At 39.8% G+C, this 20,207-nt stretch overlaps 1 protein-coding gene across 2 annotated transcripts in view; it reads right to left on the bottom strand.

Moving 5' to 3' along the window:
• Window positions 1–20,207, bottom strand: part of TIA1 (TIA1 cytotoxic granule associated RNA binding protein) — a 51,760-nt gene that overhangs the window by 30,212 nt on the left and 1,341 nt on the right. The window contains exons 2-7 of one of the 2 annotated variants that reach the window (XM_027772981.1): window positions 7,022–7,124; window positions 5,193–5,291; window positions 3,638–3,692; window positions 3,436–3,468; window positions 2,713–2,831; window positions 929–2,194 (exon numbers count right to left, since the gene is read on the bottom strand). In XM_027772981.1, coding sequence (XP_027628782.1) covers window positions 2,138–2,194; window positions 2,713–2,831; window positions 3,436–3,468; window positions 3,638–3,692; window positions 5,193–5,291; window positions 7,022–7,124 — 466 coding nt within the window. In that variant the 3' untranslated portion in view covers window positions 929–2,137. Of the gene's footprint in view, window positions 1–928; window positions 2,195–2,712; window positions 2,832–3,435; window positions 3,469–3,637; window positions 3,693–5,192; window positions 5,292–7,021; window positions 7,125–20,207 lie in introns of those variants that run through there. The other variant, XM_006151275.3, reaches the window with a different exon arrangement.

Genomic DNA, 20,207 nt, shown 5'->3' with positions numbered 1-20,207 from the left:
CTCTCTCTCTCTCTCTCTGGTGACTGCACATGCCCTATAGCAAATTTCAAACAAACAAAAAAAAGTCATGACTGTTAACACTCAAAAGTGATTTAACTCAAACTCACACCAGTTAAACAATCTTTGTCTAATATCAAACTAAATTCCTGTGTTTTTACTATTTCAATCAAAATAAACACATTTAGTAAAACAGCTATTTAATCTGTTCATGATGTTAGAAAAAGATTTTTTTTTAAAGTTTCAGGAAATGTTGACCTATATATTTATTTATTTATTTATTTAACTTTTTAGGTTTTTGTTATAAGGCGTGTGTACTAACCAGAGAGAGACAGAGAGGGGAAGTGAGGAATCACCCACCAGGGGAGATGGTCACTCAGCAATCCCTTCTCCTCTATTCTCCTATTGGGATTCTGAGTACACACACGCTAGGTTTGATTTTTAAGCCACTGGGTCTGGTTCTCAAACTATGGTTGGCCAAGTGGGAATTGAGCACCTTAACCACCACAAACTGGCTGACCCGAAATATATTCAACTCTTAATTCTTTTTGAAAGGGCTGTCTGAGGAAGAAGCAGCAAAGATCTAGTTCAGGCTCTTAACCGCATGGCTCTGTGATTACTCTTGAAAATAAGATGAAATTTACAGTCTCCACATCAAAATGAAAACACACTAAATATCACATAGAGGGACCAGCAGTTGGCGTAATGGCTACGTCGCTGGGCTACCATGTAGTTCACCATGGTTTGAATACCGGACCCCGTGGCTTAAACTCACGCTGGGCGTGTGTGCGTGCATATCCTGAGAGGAGAAAGGAGGAGAAGGGATTGTGGCATGGCCATCCCCTCTAGGGGGATGATTTCTCGCTTTCTGTCTCTCTGTCTCCCTCTGTCTTTCTGGAGAGCGCATGTGCCCTATAGCAAAAACTTCTCAAAAACAAACAAACAAACAAAAACAAAAACAAAAAAACTCTCCAAAAAACCTCCCCCAAACTCCCAAAATATCACATATAGAAATTTATAGAGTTCTTTACAGGCCAAAGGTTAAGACCCTCCAAACCTAGATACTTGAAAGCAAGCTCACATAATCAAAACCCTAAAACAGATTTAGAGGAACAATCAAGAAATGAAAACTTCAGTTATTTTCCTAAACAGTTCTTACAAAGAAAACTGTTAATACTAAGTCCTTTTAAAAACTGTAATCTTATGAATGCCTTTGAAGTTGGCCACTATGCATTGTTATTCCTTTACCAATGGATTACAACTCTTCTTATGAAAATTCTCCAAATGCCTCACCAATACTACCGGCATTTACTTTGCTGTCCCCTCACCTCATTTCTGCTGTTGGTCTGTTCAAAACAAACCACAGCTCACATTTCTTTCTTTACTATACCTCTAGCTAGAATAATAATAAAGTAACCAGAAACCCTAAAAATTATTTTCTAAATTCAACAATTACTCCTACAAAAATACTATAAACAACTTGCTATTACTCTAATCTTGCATGCTTTTCAAAATATTAAAGTTCTATGATGAATGCTACCTTCAGTGAGATATTTAGGCCCAAAAAGGGGCCTAAAATGTATGATTAATAACAAATGCAAACAAGACAGAGCTTCACAAAATACCATAACACAATACTGTCCACAAAGTAAAAAGAGAGTAAGTATGTAGGAAATAATATTTAATAACTGCCTTTTTAGAATGGATTAATAAGGCTTTTTGTTAAAATACACCAAAATGCATGGTATCGCAGAAGTGCCAATGGATTTAAACTCTTTAAGCCATAGACAGTACAAGCTTACTAGAGATTATCACCAAGCAAACAAAGCACCTATATAAGAAACTATAATATGTACTATGATAGATTTTTCTCTTAAAAGTTAACGTTAATGGAAAAGTAATTGTTAAGATAATTGAAGACCAAATATATAAGCGACTATGGGAAAACAATCTATGCTGGTAACTTCTTGAATAAGCTCTATACAATATAATAACATGACATTCAAGTGTTAAAATTTATGTACAAAATTCTCAATAGAATTGTTTTCAAATGACTTCTCCATATGATTATTTCTAATAAGAAGCATTTATTTATCTTCTGTTACTTACGATATTCTTCCAAATGGTGCAAAAGCAGCTTTTATATCTTCAGTTGTAATTTCTGGGCTGAGATCACCAACAAAGACATGGAAATGATCTTACAAGGAGATGGAAGGGGAAGTGAAAAGAAAAATAGAACTTTAGAATTTAAAAAATATTAAATTCTATTAAAGTATTCTTAAAATGACTTACGTGCTATAATGAAGTATATAAATAAAACACTATCCTATATCTATACAAAGCCTATCAATTTTAAATATAATGAATCAAAGTAACAATTCAGGCAAATTCTCCTTTAAAAAGACTGATATATCTAACTGGAAACTGACAGGTATATTTCTATTTGCAGTCAATTATATACTGGTCTAAAAAAAAGCAAATAATATATAGCAAGTTTCAGTTCTGCAAAATAATTAATAACTTAGTTACTGTTCTAACAGCAATTATTTACTTTTATTCAGGTTACCACTATATTAAGGCTATACAAATTAAAATAAAATAGTGGTCTTGTGAATTATGTAGACTAGAGTTGCCTCAGTTAAGACAATTTACTGAAGCTAGATACATGATATACTTGGTTTAACCATATTTTGTGAAGAACAATCAAAGAAATACCTTGCATTGCAACAGTTTGATGTTAAAGTATTTGACAGTTTTCTCAAAAGCCAACAGTTTTGGTTGCCCAGACATTACACCATTCAGTTTATGTGAATCCATGTGCAAGTGAACTAAGACTGAAGGCAACAGAATGAAAACAGTAATCCCTTCACTTTATATCAGAACCATTAAAAAAGCACTGGAAAGAAATAATCATCCCATATCTGAAGTTTAAAAAAAATAAAAAGATAATTCTCAAAAAACAAAAACACTTTTAAAAATGCAAAATTATTAGACCAACACTATAAAATGGACAAATTACATCAATTCTGACAAAGTATATTTTAAAAGAAAAGTTACCCCTATTTGGTTGGACTTAGCAATGTACTGGGTTGCTCTTTGGAAAACAGTTTCAGGAGCAATTAAAGCAATTCGAAGATCTGGGTATGAACCCCTGATGGTAACCTCAAGGAAGCAGGGTGTCTTGCCCTTTAGGTGGTTCTAAGTATTTCTAAGGCATTGACTGTTGCCAAGGGGGTCAGAGGAGCTTGAACTAGTAACAAAGTAGTGGATGAGTGACACTTTGTCAACACTGGGAAGAAGGGGGAAAATATTTCCAGAGACAAATAGAAATACTAACTCCCCCCTCCCCCTCCCCCCAATATCAACAAAAAAACTTCAGGTGGTTAGTGAATACCCTTTCCAAGAGATTTCATTTTATGTTTAAGAAGATACAATTACCTTGTGAACGCTGTGTGCTGACAACGGTACTACCTGATGACAAAGATTAGATTTGTTCTTAAATTTATTAACACAAACATATTAAATCATATCTTAGGATAACGATCAAAACATTACTGCAAACAAGTATGTTTATATGCTTTACAATAAAACTACTAAGTATAATAAAAACAAACGTTCAAAGACTATAAAATATACTTACTGCTTGTATCTTTCTTTTGACTGCTGGGGGTTGTAGCCCAATTCACTTTGACTTCCTAAAAAAAAAATTTTTTTCTACATTTATACTCCAAAAAATAAAGCCCAAAATCAGGTATGTATTTATAAACACACAGGAATTCTTGAGATGAAACAATCAAGAGGACACTAGTTCTGGTCAAAGTTTTAATACACCGGAGCAAACAATGATGTTGACAAATCCTAACTTTTATTTTCTTTTAAGAGGTTTTTGCCTTAGAGCTCATGGCCAGAGCCAGAGCCAGAGCCAGTGAGAGGGAAAGTGAGAAATCAATCCCCATGGGGGATGGCCACACTGCAATCCACTCTCTTCCCTTCTTCTGCTGGCATCTCAGGCATGCATACAAGCCTGCTCTGAGTTTCAAACCACTGGGTCTGGGATCCCAACTGTGGTCAGCCATGCAGGAATCCACATAACCGCTACACCATGTGCTGCTCCCCCAACACCCCTGACCCCTGCTTTTTAAAAAAGTTTTTGTATAAGGTGTTTGCCAGAGACAGAGAACTTTGACTTCCTAAAAAAAAAATTTTTTTCTACATTTATACTCCAAAAAATAAAGCCCAAAATCAGGTATGTATTTATAAACACACAGGAATTCTTGAGATGAAACAATCAAGAGGACACTAGTTCTGGTCAAAGTTTTAATACACCGGAGCAAACAATGATGTTGACAAATCCTAACTTTTATTTTCTTTTAAGAGGTTTTTGCCTTAGAGCTCATGGCCAGAGCCAGAGCCAGAGCCAGTGAGAGGGAAAGTGAGAAATCAATCCCCATGGGGGATGGCCACACTGCAATCCACTCTCTTCCCTTCTTCTGCTGGCATCTCAGGCATGCATACAAGCCTGCTCTGAGTTTCAAACCACTGGGTCTGGGATCCCAACTGTGGTCAGCCATGCAGGAATCCACATAACCGCTACACCATGTGCTGCTCCCCCAACACCCCTGACCCCTGCTTTTTAAAAAAGTTTTTGTATAAGGTGTTTGCCAGAGACAGAGAAAGGAAAAGTGAGAAATCATCCAATGGGAAATAGCCATATTGCAATCCCTTATTCGCCATTCTCCTCTCAGGATTTTGGACACGCATGCACACATGTCAGTGACACTAGGTCTGGAACTCGAACTGTGAAGCTGGCCATGTGGGATCTGGCACCTTAACCTCCACACTACTTGCTGGCCCCAAGAAATCCTAATCTTTATATATGTCTCTGTTAATAGTCAATTAATCTTTCCTTCCTAAAGCACCAATAATTTCCCCCCTTTTATTCTTCTCTAGTAGCACCCATTATTCCTAGATATTTCATTCAAGCTTGAGTAATTAAAATACTTTAGTTTTTACCATGGGGAAAACTAACATAAACACAGGCCTCTGCCTCTAAAAGCTTTATCTCACCTTTCCAATATTAAATGTGACTGACATTTTACTATAATATGAATATAAATATTCTAAAAAGGAAACAGAATCATATGTAACTTAAACTTCTTCAATGCAAGTCACCTTCTTTAATTATGGCAGCTTACCTTACCCATTATCTTCCGTCCATTCATAGCAGCTAGTGCTGCAGCTGCGTGACGATGCTCATGAAACTCCACAAAACAATACGGATCATTTCCAGCTGTCTGTTGGAGAAGAAACACAAAAGCCAATTTTAAGCTTTACTCTTTAATTACTTTAAAATTATGTAAAGTTTTTTTTTTAATTAAACCAAGTTTTATACATCTTAGTCATCAAGCGATGGAGAATGAAGTGTCCATTCCAGAAGTAAATTTTAATTTGCTATAGAGCACTTGAGCTCAGAGAGAGACAAAGAGAGGGGAAGTGAGAAAACAGGCTGCTAGGTCCAGGACTCGGAACACGGTTGGCCACGTAGGAGTAAGGCACTTAAACCACCATGTTACCTGCTGGCTCCCAGAAGTAAATTTTTAGATAAAACAGTAAACAAAAAGAAACTATTATTGCAGAAACCTTTCTTCTACAAGTTATACTATTGTAAACTCTTACTAATGATTAAGTGTCCTAAGTGGACACACAGCTATAAATATATACATTTTTCCCCATCTCCATATAACCATTTTTTTTAAGCTAGAGATTTGTTTTTTTTATGATTTTTGTGTTCCTTCCCTGTTATATGTCACATTTTTAAAAAAATTTGTTATAGTGTGTGTGCACTCGCTGAAGAGAGAGAGTGGGAGAGAGAGAACGTGAGAAAGCACCATCCTTTCTCCTGTGCTTTCCTCTCAAGATTTTGGGCAGGCATGCACACACACCTGGTGTGTTTTTCAAGATGCTAGGTCCAGGACTCAACTATACGGTCAGCCATGTGGGATCCAGCTATCTTAACCACCACACTACCTGGCTGGCCCTATATGTTATGTTTTAGTTCTATAATGTACTTATTTTCTTGTTTCTAACTTGCTAAGTACCAGGAAACACTAGTCTCTTAAGCCTGAATACAGAATATGGGTAAATAAATAAGATTCTAAAAATGGAAACAATTCTTTGGTAGAGCTGGCCCTGTAGCATAGTGGTTAAGTGCTGTGCACTGGAAGCTGACATCACATACAAAACAATTCTAGACCAGCTTAGTGGCACAGTTGGTTGCATATTGAACTGCAGTGCTAGAAGCCAGATGGCCAATCATGGGTTCAGAGTCCCACGTTGGCCGGAAAACATACTAGGCACGTGTACATGTCCAGGATCTTGCTGACTAGAGGGCTAGTTTTTTTGGGAAAGATGGCTGTGATGTGACAAGGCCCTGCTGATGGCGCTTCTCACTGGTACGTGCTTTTTATCATGAATAAAATCAATAAACTTAAAAAAAACAAAAGAGAATAAAACAATTCTGATACTTCAATGTACCTTAAAATAAGAGTTTGCACAGAGATAGTTCTCGTTTGGTCTAAAAATGATTAATAATCATTTCTTTTTCATTTCATAAAACCAACTAAATTTGGGGAACCAGCAGTTAGCGTAATGGCTATGTCACTGGACTCCCATGTAGTCGACCGCAGTTCGCGTCCCGGACTCAGTGGCTTAAAACTCACGTCGGGCGTGTGTGCGTACGTGCTCAAGATCCCGAGAGGAGAATGGAGGAGAAGGGATTGCAATGTGATCATCCCTCCTGGGGGGTGATTTCTCGCTTTCTGTCTCTCTGTCTCTCTCTGTCTGTCTGGCGAGCGCACGCGCCCTATAGCGAAAAACTCTCAAAAAACAAACAAAAAAACTAAATTTGGTCACCAAAATAGATTCATTACCAATTCACTAAAATCTCCATGAATTTAGACTAAGAATTCCTGGAAGTATGGCATTAAGTAATGTGTAAAATAAGAAAATTAACTAAGTAAAATACCCTTACATCCATAATCATTTTGCAGTTTTTACATGGCCCAATCTGGCTAAAAAGCTGAAGAATCAGAGCTTCTGTCACATCTCTTGAAAGGTTACCGACGTATCTGAAACACATGAAAAAACAAATTACCATTTTATGCTTTTGTTGTTGTTGCCTTTTTTTTTTAAGAGATTTTTGCTATAGGGTGTGTGCACTCACCAGAGAGAGAGAGAGAGAGAAAGACAGAGAGAGAGAGAGAAAATGAGAAATCACTCTCCTGGGGGGATGCCCATGCCTCAATCCCTTCTCCTACATTCTCCTCTTGGGATTTTGGGCACACATGCACATGCACACAAACCCAGAGTGAGTTTTTTTTTTTTTTAAAGAATTACTTTTTATTTAACTTTTGTTTATTTACTTATTTATTTTATTTTTATTTATTTATTTTGAAGAGGTTTTGCTATAGGGCGCAAGTGCTCACCAGAAAGAGAGAGACAGAGAGAGAAAGTGAGAACTCACCCCCCAGGGGGGATGACCATGCCATAATCCCTTCTCCTCCATTCTCCTCTCGGGATCTTGGGCACGCATGCACACATGCCCAACATGAATTTAAGCCACTGAGTCCAGGACTCGAACTGCAGTTGACTACATGGGAGTCCAGCGACAAAGCAATTATGCCAACTGCTGGTCCCATACTCATTTATTTTAATTTGACGAGAGAGGGACAGAGTGAGAAAGAGGTAGGGTGGGGGAAGCAAGCTGCCAAGCCCTTACCACCAAACCACTTGCTGGTTCCTAGTTTTTTGTTTTGTTTTGTTTTGTTTTGAAGAATTATTTAACTTTACTCATTTAATGTTTTTTTTTTTAAAAGAATGATTTTTAGGGACCAGCAGTTGGCGTAATGGCTGTCACTAAACTCCCATGCAGTCGACCATGGTTCGAGTCCTGGACCCAGCGGCTTAAACTCACACCGGGCATGTATGTATGTGTGCCCAAGATCCCGAGAGGAGAATGGGGAGAGGGGATTGTGGCATGGCCAAACCCCCCGCGGGCGGGGTGATTTCTCGCTTTCTGTCTGTCTCTGTCTGTCTTCTCTGGTGAGTGCAAGCGCCCTATAGCAAAAACTTCTCCAAAAAAAAAAAAGATTTTTATTTAACTTTATTTGTTTATTTACTATAATTTGACCACAGAGGGATAGAGCAAGTGAGAAAGAGAGGGAAAGTGAGAAAGTAAACAGCCAGGTCTGGGATTCGAACTGCGGTTGGCCATGTGGGAGTCCAGTGCCCTTAACCACTGTGCTATCTGCTGGCTGGGTCTAGGACTTGAATCACAGCCGACTACGTGGGAGTCCAGTGATGTAACCATTATGCAATCTGGTGTTTTTTAAAACATTTCTGCCATAGGGTGCATGCACTCCATGGCAGAGAGAAAAGGCAAGTGAGAAATCACTCTCCAGGCTATATGAGCACTCCACAATCCCTTCTCTTCTCCTCCATTCTCTCAGGACTTTGGGCATACTTATAGAGGCACCTGGCATTTTTTTCAAGTTGCCAGGTCTAAGATATTAACTGTGGAGCCAGACATGTGGGTCCCAGCATGCCACCTGCTAGCCTGTTTTTGTTTTTAGTTTTGCTATAGAGTGTGTGAGGTTGCTGGAGGGAGAAAGAGAGGAAAAGTAAGAAATTATCCGCCCCCCCCCCCCAAGGGGGAATAACCACATGCAATCTTTTCTATTCCATTCTCCTTGGCCTTTTGGGCATGCATGCACATGTGCCCAGTGTTTTCAAGCAGCTTGGTCCAGGACTCAAATTGTGCAATTGGCTATGTGGGATTCCACTGCATTAACCTCCACCTTACCTGCTGGCTTGTGGGAAATTTTTTGAGACAATTTGATCCCTTAAACAAATGTTTGCCCTAAGAGAAAGAAAATAGAGGGCTTTTCCTGATTCATAGGGACTTAAAAGACACTGATAACCAAATGCCACGAATAATCCTTGACTAGATTCTGAATGGGGAAAAAAGGCATTTTTCTTACAAAATATCAATTAATAAATGTAGAAGAGATAGAAAGTAGCAAGTAAGGGGCCAGCAGGTGGTATGGTGGTTAAAGGTGCTGGACTCTAACACGGTTGACTATGGCTCGAATCCTGGACCTGCAGGCTTGCTTTCTCATTTCCCTCTCTTTCACTCTGCCCTTCTCTTGTAAAATCATTAAGTAAATAAATAAACACACAAACAAATAAATAAATAGAAAATTGCAAATAAAACATCACAGTGATAATTGCTACAGGCAGACCAGCAGGTGACATGGAGGTTAAGATGGCTGAATCCCACATGGCTGACAGAGTGGTTAGAGTCCCAGACCTTGCATGTGTGCATGCATGCCAAAAATCCCAAGAGGAGAGTGGAGAAAGGATTGTGTTATGGCTACCCACCCTGTGGGGTGATTTCTCACTTTCTCTCCCTCTCCCTGCCTCTTTCTCTCTGAGTGCACATACTCTGTAACACACAAAAAAGTTACTACAGGCAAGATACATCAGAGAAAATAAAATTTACTGTTAAAACTTCAAGAAATAGGGCATTTAAATAACCTGAAAGTAATTTCTCTAAAATATAATTATGGGTTTTAATCAAAATGTATTAGTGGTTTTATTATGACCACAAATTCTTTTGATAACCTCCCTCTATAATGTAATTTAGTTTCCCTCTCTTCGGGTGTGGATGTCTTCAGTGACCCACTTCTTTTTTCTTTTTAAAAAATAAGTGTTTATTTAATTCCATTTGTTACTATTATTTTTGAAGAATTATTTACCTTTATTTATTTATTTATTTACTGATTTATTTATAATTTGACCAGAAAGGGGCAGAGAGAGAGCGAGAGAAAGCAAGTCACCAGGTCTGGGCCACATGGGAGTCCAGCACCCTTAACCACCATGCCACCTGCCAGCCCCTGTTATAACTTTAATTTGATGAGAGAGAGAAAGAGAAAGGGAAAGGGAGGAAGCAAGTTGTCAGTTCTGGGACTCAAACCATGTTCGACCATGTAGGAATTCAGCATCTTTAACCACCACACTACCAGCTGCTGGGTCTGTGACCCACTTTTTTTTTTTTTTTTTTTTTTTATAACGGAATTTTTCGTCTAGAGGCTGGGTGAGTGTGCACTTGCCGGAGAGACAGAGAGACAGAAAGCGAAAAATCACCCCTAAGGGGGGATGACCACACTGCAATCTCATCTCCTCCACTCTTCTCAGGATTTTGGGCATGCATACACACTTGCCCGGAGTGAGTTTTAAGTCGCCAGCTCCAGGACTCGAACCATGGTCGACCTCGTGGGAGTCCAGTACTGTAACATTTCACCATCTGATGGCCCTCCTGTGACTCACTTCTAAATAGGGTATCTTAAGTAAAAAGTTGTCACTGCACGCTGGAGAAACATTCCTTTCAAAAGTATCAAAGTCATAAAAGATAGTCTTCCTGCAGATTGAAGGACAGTAAAGATATATAATAGCTAAATGTAATGTGGAATATTGGATTAGTTCCTGGAAGGATATTAGTAAAAGATAACGGGGAAAATGAAGTAGAGACTGTAGCTAATAGTATTATACCAATGTTAACTTATTTTCTTAAAGAATTAATTTTTTTAGTATTATTATTTTTTTAAACTTTCTATAGGGTACATGTGTTCACTGGGGAGAGGGATAGAGACAGACAGACAGAAAGCTGCCAGGTCAGGGATTTGAACCAGTGAGCCATTTGGGAGTCCAGCACATCAACCACCATACCATCTGCTGGCTCCTAATTTCTTTTTTAAGATGTATACCATGTTATGTTAAGATGCTAGCATGAAGGGAATCTGGCTGAAGTTTAGATAAGACCTGTGTACTGTATCTGTAACTCTTCTACGTCTAGTCACACCCAACTCTTATCTCTCACTTTGCCTCTAAAAAATTCTCAGGACTGTATGACTCTAAATTAAAAAGTGGCTTGGGCCAACTGGTAGTGCGGTGGTTAAGGTGGCTGGATCCCATATGGCCAATAGCACATTCTGAGTGCATGTGTGCCTTCATGCCCAAATCCCAAATGGAGGGAGAGGAGAAAGGATTGCAGCATGACCATACCCTGTGGGGGTGCTCTCTCAGTTTCTCCAATGAGCTCTTCTGAAACCTAACTCTAGTATAGATTGAGAATCCCTTAACAGAGACACTTGGGATTGGAAATTTTTCAGAATTTCTTGGATTGTGGAATATTTGCATATATGTAATGAAATATCTTGGTGATGGGACCCAAGTTTAAATATAGTATTTGCTTGTTTCATATACACCTTATACACACAGCCTGAAGGTAATTAAAAAAAACCCATTCTCTTCATTTATAATAGAAAAGTGTGTGTGAGGGAACCAGCAGTTAGCGTAATGGTATGTCGCTGGACTCCCACGTAGTTGACCGTGGTTCGCGTCCCGGACCCACACTGCAATCTCATCTCCTCCACTCTTCTCAGGATTTTGGGCATGCATACACACTTGCCCGGAGTGAGTTTTAAGTCGCCAGCTCCAGGACTCGAACCATGGTCGACCTCGTGGGAGTCCAGTACTGTAACATTTCACCATCTGATGGCCCTCCTGTGACTCACTTCTAAATAGGGTATCTTAAGTAAAAAGTTGTCACTGCACGCTGGAGAAACATTCCTTTCAAAAGTATCAAAGTCATAAAAGATAGTCTTCCTGCAGATTGAAGGACAGTAAAGATATATAATAGCTAAATGTAATGTGGAATATTGGATTAGTTCCTGGAAGGATATTAGTAAAAGATAACGGGGAAAATGAAGTAGAGACTGTAGCTAATAGTATTATACCAATGTTAACTTATTTTCTTAAAGAATTAATTTTTTTAGTATTATTATTTTTTTAAACTTTCTATAGGGTACATGTGTTCACTGGGGAGAGGGATAGAGACAGACAGACAGAAAGCTGCCAGGTCAGGGATTTGAACCAGTGAGCCATTTGGGAGTCCAGCACATCAACCACCATACCATCTGCTGGCTCCTAATTTCTTTTTTAAGATGTATACCATGTTATGTTAAGATGCTAGCATGAAGGGAATCTGGCTGAAGTTTAGATAAGACCTGTGTACTGTATCTGTAACTCTTCTACGTCTAGTCACACCCAACTCTTATCTCTCACTTTGCCTCTAAAAAATTCTCAGGACTGTATGACTCTAAATTAAAAAGTGGCTTGGGCCAACTGGTAGTGCGGTGGTTAAGGTGGCTGGATCCCATATGGCCAATAGCACATTCTGAGTGCATGTGTGCCTTCATGCCCAAATCCCAAATGGAGGGAGAGGAGAAAGGATTGCAGCATGACCATACCCTGTGGGGGTGCTCTCTCAGTTTCTCCAATGAGCTCTTCTGAAACCTAACTCTAGTATAGATTGAGAATCCCTTAACAGAGACACTTGGGATTGGAAATTTTTCAGAATTTCTTGGATTGTGGAATATTTGCATATATGTAATGAAATATCTTGGTGATGGGACCCAAGTTTAAATATAGTATTTGCTTGTTTCATATACACCTTATACACACAGCCTGAAGGTAATTAAAAAAAACCCATTCTCTTCATTTATAATAGAAAAGTGTGTGTGAGGGAACCAGCAGTTAGCGTAATGGTATGTCGCTGGACTCCCACGTAGTTGACCGTGGTTCGCGTCCCGGACCCGGTAGCTTAAAAAACTCCCGCCAGGCGCGTGTGCGTGCGTGCCCAGGATCCCGAGAGGAGAATGGAGGAGAAGGGATTGTGGCATGACCATCCCCTCTGGGGGGTGATTTCTCGCTTTCTGTCTCTATGTCTCTCTCTGTCTGGCGAGTGCACGCACCCTATAGCGAAAAAACCTCTCCAAAAAAAAAAAAGAAAAGTGTGTGTGAGCTTGAAAGAGAGGAGCACAAGGATTGGTCACACTGTGATTCCCTTCCTTCAGTTCTGCAGTCCACTGGATCTTAGACATTCATACTCATGCCTGGCATGTTGCCCGGGAAGCTGGCCTGTAAGGGCAATATATACATATACACACACACCACACATATGTATATATTTTTATTAATTAATTAATTACCAGAGAGGGACAGAGAGTAAGAGAGAGAGAGAGAGAGAGAGAGAGAGGTCCGGGCTTCAAACCATGGTTGGCCATATGGGAGTCCAGCACCCTTAACCACCATGCCACCTGCCGGCCCTGGTAATTCTAGTTTTTAAATATTTTGTTATAGGGCACGTGCACTCACCAGAGACAGAGAGGGGTGGGGAATGAGAAACCATCCCTAGGAGAGATGGCCATGAGCAATCCCTTCTCCTTCATTCTCCTCTTGGGATATTGGGCATGAACACACACGTTTGGCATGTTTCTCAAGTTGCCAGGACTAGGAGTTGAACTACATGGTCTGCCTGTGAGATCCAGCCGCATTAAGTGCCATGCCACCTGCTGGTCCTCACAAAGGCAATCTTATACAGTATACCTGTATTGCACCATTTGACTATGACCCATGACAGAAGGTCAGGTGTGGAATTTTCCCACTTGTTGCATCATGTCAGTATCAAAAAATTTCACATTTTGGATTTCAGATGTTCAGATTAGGGATGAACAACCTCTACCTACTTTGCTAAAACTAGAAACTTCAGTTATAAGTGGACAGTGTTTAGAGAACCAGAATTCTATTACTCTTGGCAAAATGATCAATGAGTTCCTGAGAAATACTTTCTGAGTAATATTACCAACTCTGAAGGTAGGTGGTAAGGGGCTAGAAGGCTGAGGATTTGGGGAATTCCAGGCACACACGTCGGGTGTAATTTTCAAGCTGTTGAGTCTGGGACTTAAACCATGAAATCGGCCATATAGGATCCAGTTACCTTAACCACCATACCACAAGCTGGTCCCAAACATTTCTCAAATCATCAGAGAGCACATGTGCTCATGAGGAGGAGGTGGGGGTGGGACACATTCCCAGTGATGTGTAGTCATAGCACAATCTCCTCTCCTCCACTTCTGTACTCTTGTCAGGATTACGGCCACAGAAACGCATGCACTCAGCAGTCTTTCAAGCCACTGAGGCTGAGATCTGAACTACAGTTGGCCAAGTGGGCTCTGGCTCCCCAACCACTAGGCTATAGACAGACTTAACATTTTAGATGACTGATATTACATATTTAAAGAAAAGCCTGGTACCAGCAGATGGCATAATGGTCATGTCACTGGACTCCCATGCAGTCAACTGTGGTTTGTAGTCCCGGACCTGGTGGGTTAAAACTCATGCTGGGAGTGTGTGGGTGCATGCCCAAGATGAGAGAATAGAAAAGGGACTGTGGTGTGGCCATCTCCCCAAGGGGGTGATTTCTTGCTTTCTGTATGTTGAGCATACAGGCCCTAAAGTAAATAGCTCTCTAAAAAAAATAAAGTCCACTTATTATTGATGCTTTATCCAGTCCACAGGTAATTATTGTTGCTTTCTTTTCAAAACATATCCAGAATCCAACCACTTCTCATGTCCACCAATACTACTGCTACAAACCACCATTTTATCTTTCGCTTGTCTTCCTAACTAGTCTTTGTTTCTGTCTCTTTCCTTTTTAAAAATGTTTATTTATTTGGGACCAGCACATGGCATAATGGTTGTCAGTGGACTCCCACATAATTGATCGTGGTTTGAGTACCTGGACCTGGTGACTTAAAATTCACGCTGGGTGCATGTGCATGTGTGCCCAAAATCCGAATGGAGAAGGGACTGTGGCATGGTCATCCCCATGGGAGGTTATTTCTTACTTTCTCTCTGCTCCTCTCTCTGGTGAATGCATATACCCTATAGCAAAATTCTCTCTTAAAAGTTTATTTATTCAAAGTACACGTGTGGGAGAGAGAAAAGGGCACCATAACAGGACATTTATACTGTGACCCACCTCTAGTCTTAGCAAACCTGGATCGAGGGCATGTACATATGCATGTCCACTGTGTATAAAGAGGGCCCAGGACACATACCCAGGACATTCTTATGTGGGTCTAGTTATGTTACCACTGTATAAACACCTGGTCCCTTGTTTTTGCCATTTTTTTTTTAAGAGAGAGATTTTTTGCTATAGGGCATGTGTGCTTGCTGGAGAGACAGAGACAGGAAGTAAGAAATCCCTCTCCAGTGGGCATGGCCACACCACAGTCCCTTCTCCCCCATTCTTTCAGAATCTTAGGCACACATGCACATGTACCTGGCATGAGCTTCAAGTCACCGGGCCCAGGACTCAAACTGCAGTTGACTGTGTGGGATTCCAGTGACGTAAGCATTACACCATCTCTCTGCTGGTCCCTTTCTGCCCTTTCAGAGGTTAAGACAAATTGTAACACTCTTTTGCTTTAACCCTATGGCTTCCATTCCCTTCAAAGCTGTGTATGACCTGCTATCTTCTACCTCCCCTTCTACCACCCCTGATTAGCACTCCAATCTCACCTCTTCCTCTTGTCCTGTGTTCACTCTCCTCAGGTTACCCAATCAGGCCTCCAGCCCTCACCCACCTAAAGGTTTTATACTAGCTTCCTAGATTGCTCCTCGCTCTCACTTTCTATATTTCACTCTGCCCCTCTCTGGTCAAATTTAAATAAATAAATAAAGTTAAATAAAATAATGGAAAAAAAAGTGTCATGATGTTCCTGACTGAATGACTAATGAAACTTCCTCTTATCTATAAGTTAATCTGTCCCACCCTCTCTACCCTGCACTATTTTTCTTCATAACACTTATCATCTTCTAACATAGTACCTTATGTAGGTTATTAAAGAGTATGGGCCAGTTGGTGGCATAGTGGTTAAAGCAGCTGGATCCCACATGGCCAGCTGTGCTGTTGAGTCCCAGACCTGGCGGCTTGATAAACATGCCAGGTATATGCTTGCGTGTCTGCCCAAAAATTGTGACGGAGGGAGAGGGAGAGGTGGACAATGAAGGTGTTTTCTTCCTTTCCCTCTCTGTTGCTCTCTGGTAAGCGCATGTGCCTTCTGGCAAACAAAGGAAGAAAGAAATGGTATGTACTATTTAATGTTGTAGCCCCATCTCCTGGAAGAGTGACAGCTATGTGATATGCTTCCAAATACTACTGAAAGAATATATTATTTCTAGCATATGTCTTAATTACTAGTAGGTAATTGAAAGTGCCTTAAGTAGTGGGGCCAGCAGGTGGTACAGTGGTTAAAGGCGCTGGACTCCCACAAGGCCAACTGCAGTTTGCGTCCCAGACCTGGTGACTTGCTTTCTCACTTTTCTTCTCTCCCTCTGATCAAACTGGAAAATAATAATAAAAAAAGTTAAATAAAATAATAATTAAAAAAAAGAAAATACCTTAAATAGTAACCAATAACTAAATTATCTCATACTGGGTCATCTGTATGGCTTAGTGGTTAAGGGAATTAGATCCTTCATAGCAGACTGCGTTGTTTGAATCCTAGCCCTGTGGCTTGAGAATCATGCCAGGTGTATGTGCCCCAAATCCCAAAAAGGTGGAGAACTGAAGAGATCCTGTTGTGACCATGCCCATTGTGGGTGCTCTTCCCCACCATCCCCTTTGGTTAATGTACAACAAGCCTTCTGGAAAGATTTTTAAAAATTCATATTGGTTTATCAAGCTGATTTTCAGCTAAGAGACAGTCAAAGGTGTTATTTCATACAATCACAAGGTGAAAGGTGTCTAGAAAGGAATGGAGCAGATAACAAGAATGAAAAGTAAGCATGGGGTGATTAGAAAGGCAACACAGGTATACGGTAATCATTTAGTTTCAGGCTTTTAGAGATGCTTTGCAATTTATAGATCCATATTCTTAGTAAATGTGAAAGCCATACACTACCTCAAAGAGAGAACTCGCATACTGAGAGTAGATCACACAAAGGGGTAGTGTGTCTGGATCTGAGGGCATTAACTACCATAAACTAACAGAACAATGTTTTTCTAGTTTAGTATGTACTTCTCAAATTTTTTCCACAGGGTGTACGTGCTTGCCAGCGAGACAGAGAGGGAAAATGAGAAATCACCCCCCCAGGGGAAAAGGCCATCCTGCAGTTTCTTCTCCATTCTCCTCTTGGGATTTTGGGCATATGTGCCCCAGTGTGATTCTCAAGCCAACAGGTCCAGGACTCAAATGGTGGTAGGCTATCTGGGAGTTTAGCCCCTTAACCACCACACCACCTGCTGGCCCCTTAGTGTATAGTGTATACTTTCAATTCACAAACCAAATGTTTTCAAAACAACCATGGCCAATTCAGACTCACTATACACATTATTTTAATTTTTTTTTATTATAGAAAATTTCGAAGTTATACATGAGATTAATGGTAATGTATAATATAGATACATCACTCATCCACCCACTACAAATGTTTGAGCTTTTCCAACTGTACCTTGAATATGCAAAATAATCTTAGAGTATAAACTTTAAGAATGTTTTCTCAACAATGTGTCCAAAGTATTGCTCAAAAGAAACCCAATATTGAACATCTCTAACTTAAGGGATACTGATCACTCAGATGTGGCAAATGAAGGTATTTTCACTGAGCCATTTAGGTACACAGGTGATACTAAGTTTCAAAGTTTGTCTTATCTCCAAAATTGATTTACTGTTTGAAATTGTACCAGATTTTTTAAAAATTATTTATTTTTATTAATTAATATTATTATCTTTAGATTTTGCCATAGGGTAAATACACTCTCCAGAGAGACAGAGAAAGTGAGAAATCATCCCCAAGGGGCACTGGCCACTCCACAATCCCTTCTTCATTCTCTTCTTGAGTTCTTGGGCACAAATGCACATGGACCCAGCATGATTACTGTGATTTTCAAACACTGGGTCTGAGACCATGGAGTTGTGGGATCTAGCACCTTATCCACCATGCCACTTGCTGGTCCCAAATTGTACCAGGTTTTAAAACAAATATGATCACTCACTGTGGACTAGACACTGTGCTTCTAAGGACATGTTTAAACCCACAACTTCCAAGGCCACTGAAGCAAATAATTGACATTAGAAATAAAAACATGGCTGGGAAAATTCAGAGATTACTGGGGCTGGGCTCATAGGTGCTGTGGTAGTTAGGGGCACTGGACTCCCACATGGATAGGTGCTGTGATAGTTAGGGGCACTGGACTCCCACATGGCTGACTGGGTCCCGGACCTGGTAGTTTGCTTTCTCACTTTCCTTCTCTCTCACTCTCTGGTCAAGTTTAAATAAATAAGTAGAGTTAAATAAAATAATAATTTTTTCTTTTAATTCAGGTATTAGTATCCACTCATTTAATAAAGATTGGCCTGGGGCCAGCAGGTGGTGTGGAGGTTATGGTGCTAGACGTACACACGGCTAACTATGGTTCCAATCCTGGACCCAGTGGTTTGAAAATCATGCTGGGTGCATATATATGCATGCCCCAAATCCTCAGAGAACAAGAAGGGATTGGGGAGTGGCCGCCCCCAGAGGAGTGGGGTTTGGTAGCCTCTTATTTTTTGTCTCTTGCCAGCACCTATGACAAAAAGCTATTAAAAAAAAAAAGAGAGAGAGAGAGAGAGAGATTGGCCTGATTGGACAAACAGGAGTTTTGGTTGAGGGAGGTAGACACAAGGGAAAATAGGCAATTTTAGAGCATGGCCTTCTTTGGGGGAAAATTCTTGGATGACGTGTTCTAGTGGTGATACAAGGCAAAATTAATCATAAATGTAATAAGAATTGAGAGCAGAGCTGTAATACGAAAGATAAAAAGGTATATGTTTTGGGTGAATTATTAAAACTCTTAAGCTTTGTTTTTCCTCTACACCAAAATGAAGTAATTTACCCCAGCATTATAATGAGGATTAAGGCATTTAACATACAGCCCCACATACAATAAGCATTCTCCTACAATGGATGGTCCCCTGTCCCCAAGCTGGTATTTCTTACTTATTTTTAACCATTTATTTTATTATTTTTAAATTTACTATACAGCACACGTGCTCATCAGACAGAAAGAGTGAGAAAACAAGAAAGCAAGCTGCCAGGTCCAGGATTTAAACTGTTGTCCGGCATTTGTGGGAGTCCAGTGCCCAACCCCATGCCACCTGCTGGGCCCAGCCAAGCCAGTATTATGTAACTTCCTGCTTTTGTAGAATGGCCTGACAAGGCTGAAGTTGTCCTCATTATGTGATATTCAATCTACTAAAAAGTTAAGCTCTTGGGGCCAGCAGGTAGCATGGAGGTTAAGGGGGCTGGATTCAGCATGGCCAACTCAGTGGTTCAATTTCTGAACTCAGTGGCTTGAAAAATCACTCTGGGTGCATGTATGTGCATGTATGCATGCTCCAAAACCCAAAAGGACAGAGAAGCAGAAGGGATGGTGGGGTGGCCATCTCCACTGCCAAGAGATGATTTCTCACTTTTCTCTCTGGCAAGTGAAAATGCCCTATAACAAAACCAAAAAAAAATTAAAAATAAATAAACTCAAGATATTTCTGGCAATTTCAGAAATTAAAAATTTCCAAATAATGTAAGACTCACAATTTTAAGACACGAGGCCAGCAGGTGGCATGGTGGTTCAGGGCGCTGAACTCCCAGATGGTCAATCTTGTTTTGAGTCCTGGACCTGGTGGCTTGCTTTCTTGCTTTCTCACCTTCCCTCTCCCTCTCTTACTTTGTCCCTCTCTGGTCAAATCAAAATAAATAAATTAAATAAAATAATTCTCAAAAACATTTTTTAAGACATGAAAGATGAATACTGTTTAATTCAATATGCTACCATCATACTTTCAGCTAAGTGGCAAGGGGAAAAAAGTTTCCACAAAAACCATGAGACTAATACTTGAGGGCTATTCATGTACAGATACAATCTTTCTAAAAACAAAGGTCATGCCCTAATTAGATTACCTATTAAAAGGATACTTCAAGGTAACAGATTATCACAAAAACTATCAAAAAAGAAAACCAATGTAGTAGAAAACAAATGTAATTACTATTCAGTCTCCTAAGGATTAGAAATATCAACTAGAAAAACTACTGGGAGTTAAAAAAAAATTGCATTGAATTTCGGAACAACTTCAATATTTAGAGTTGCAAAGAGAAACCTAAAATTGAATGTTTAATGCATAAAGCTCTCAAACCGCCAGTGTCCCAAGAATTAAAAAAAAAAAAAAAAAAAAAATCAATGAAAAAACAACAATTTGGCCTTTTTT

Source organism: Tupaia chinensis, unplaced genomic scaffold, assembly GCF_000334495.1.
Source record: "Tupaia chinensis unplaced genomic scaffold, TupChi_1.0 Scaffold000316_1, whole genome shotgun sequence".
In the NCBI taxonomy this organism is placed as follows: domain Eukaryota; kingdom Metazoa; phylum Chordata; class Mammalia; order Scandentia; family Tupaiidae; genus Tupaia; species Tupaia belangeri.
The sequence above is the reverse complement of the archived record's forward strand: the minus strand, read 5'-3'. Positions and strand labels throughout refer to the sequence as shown.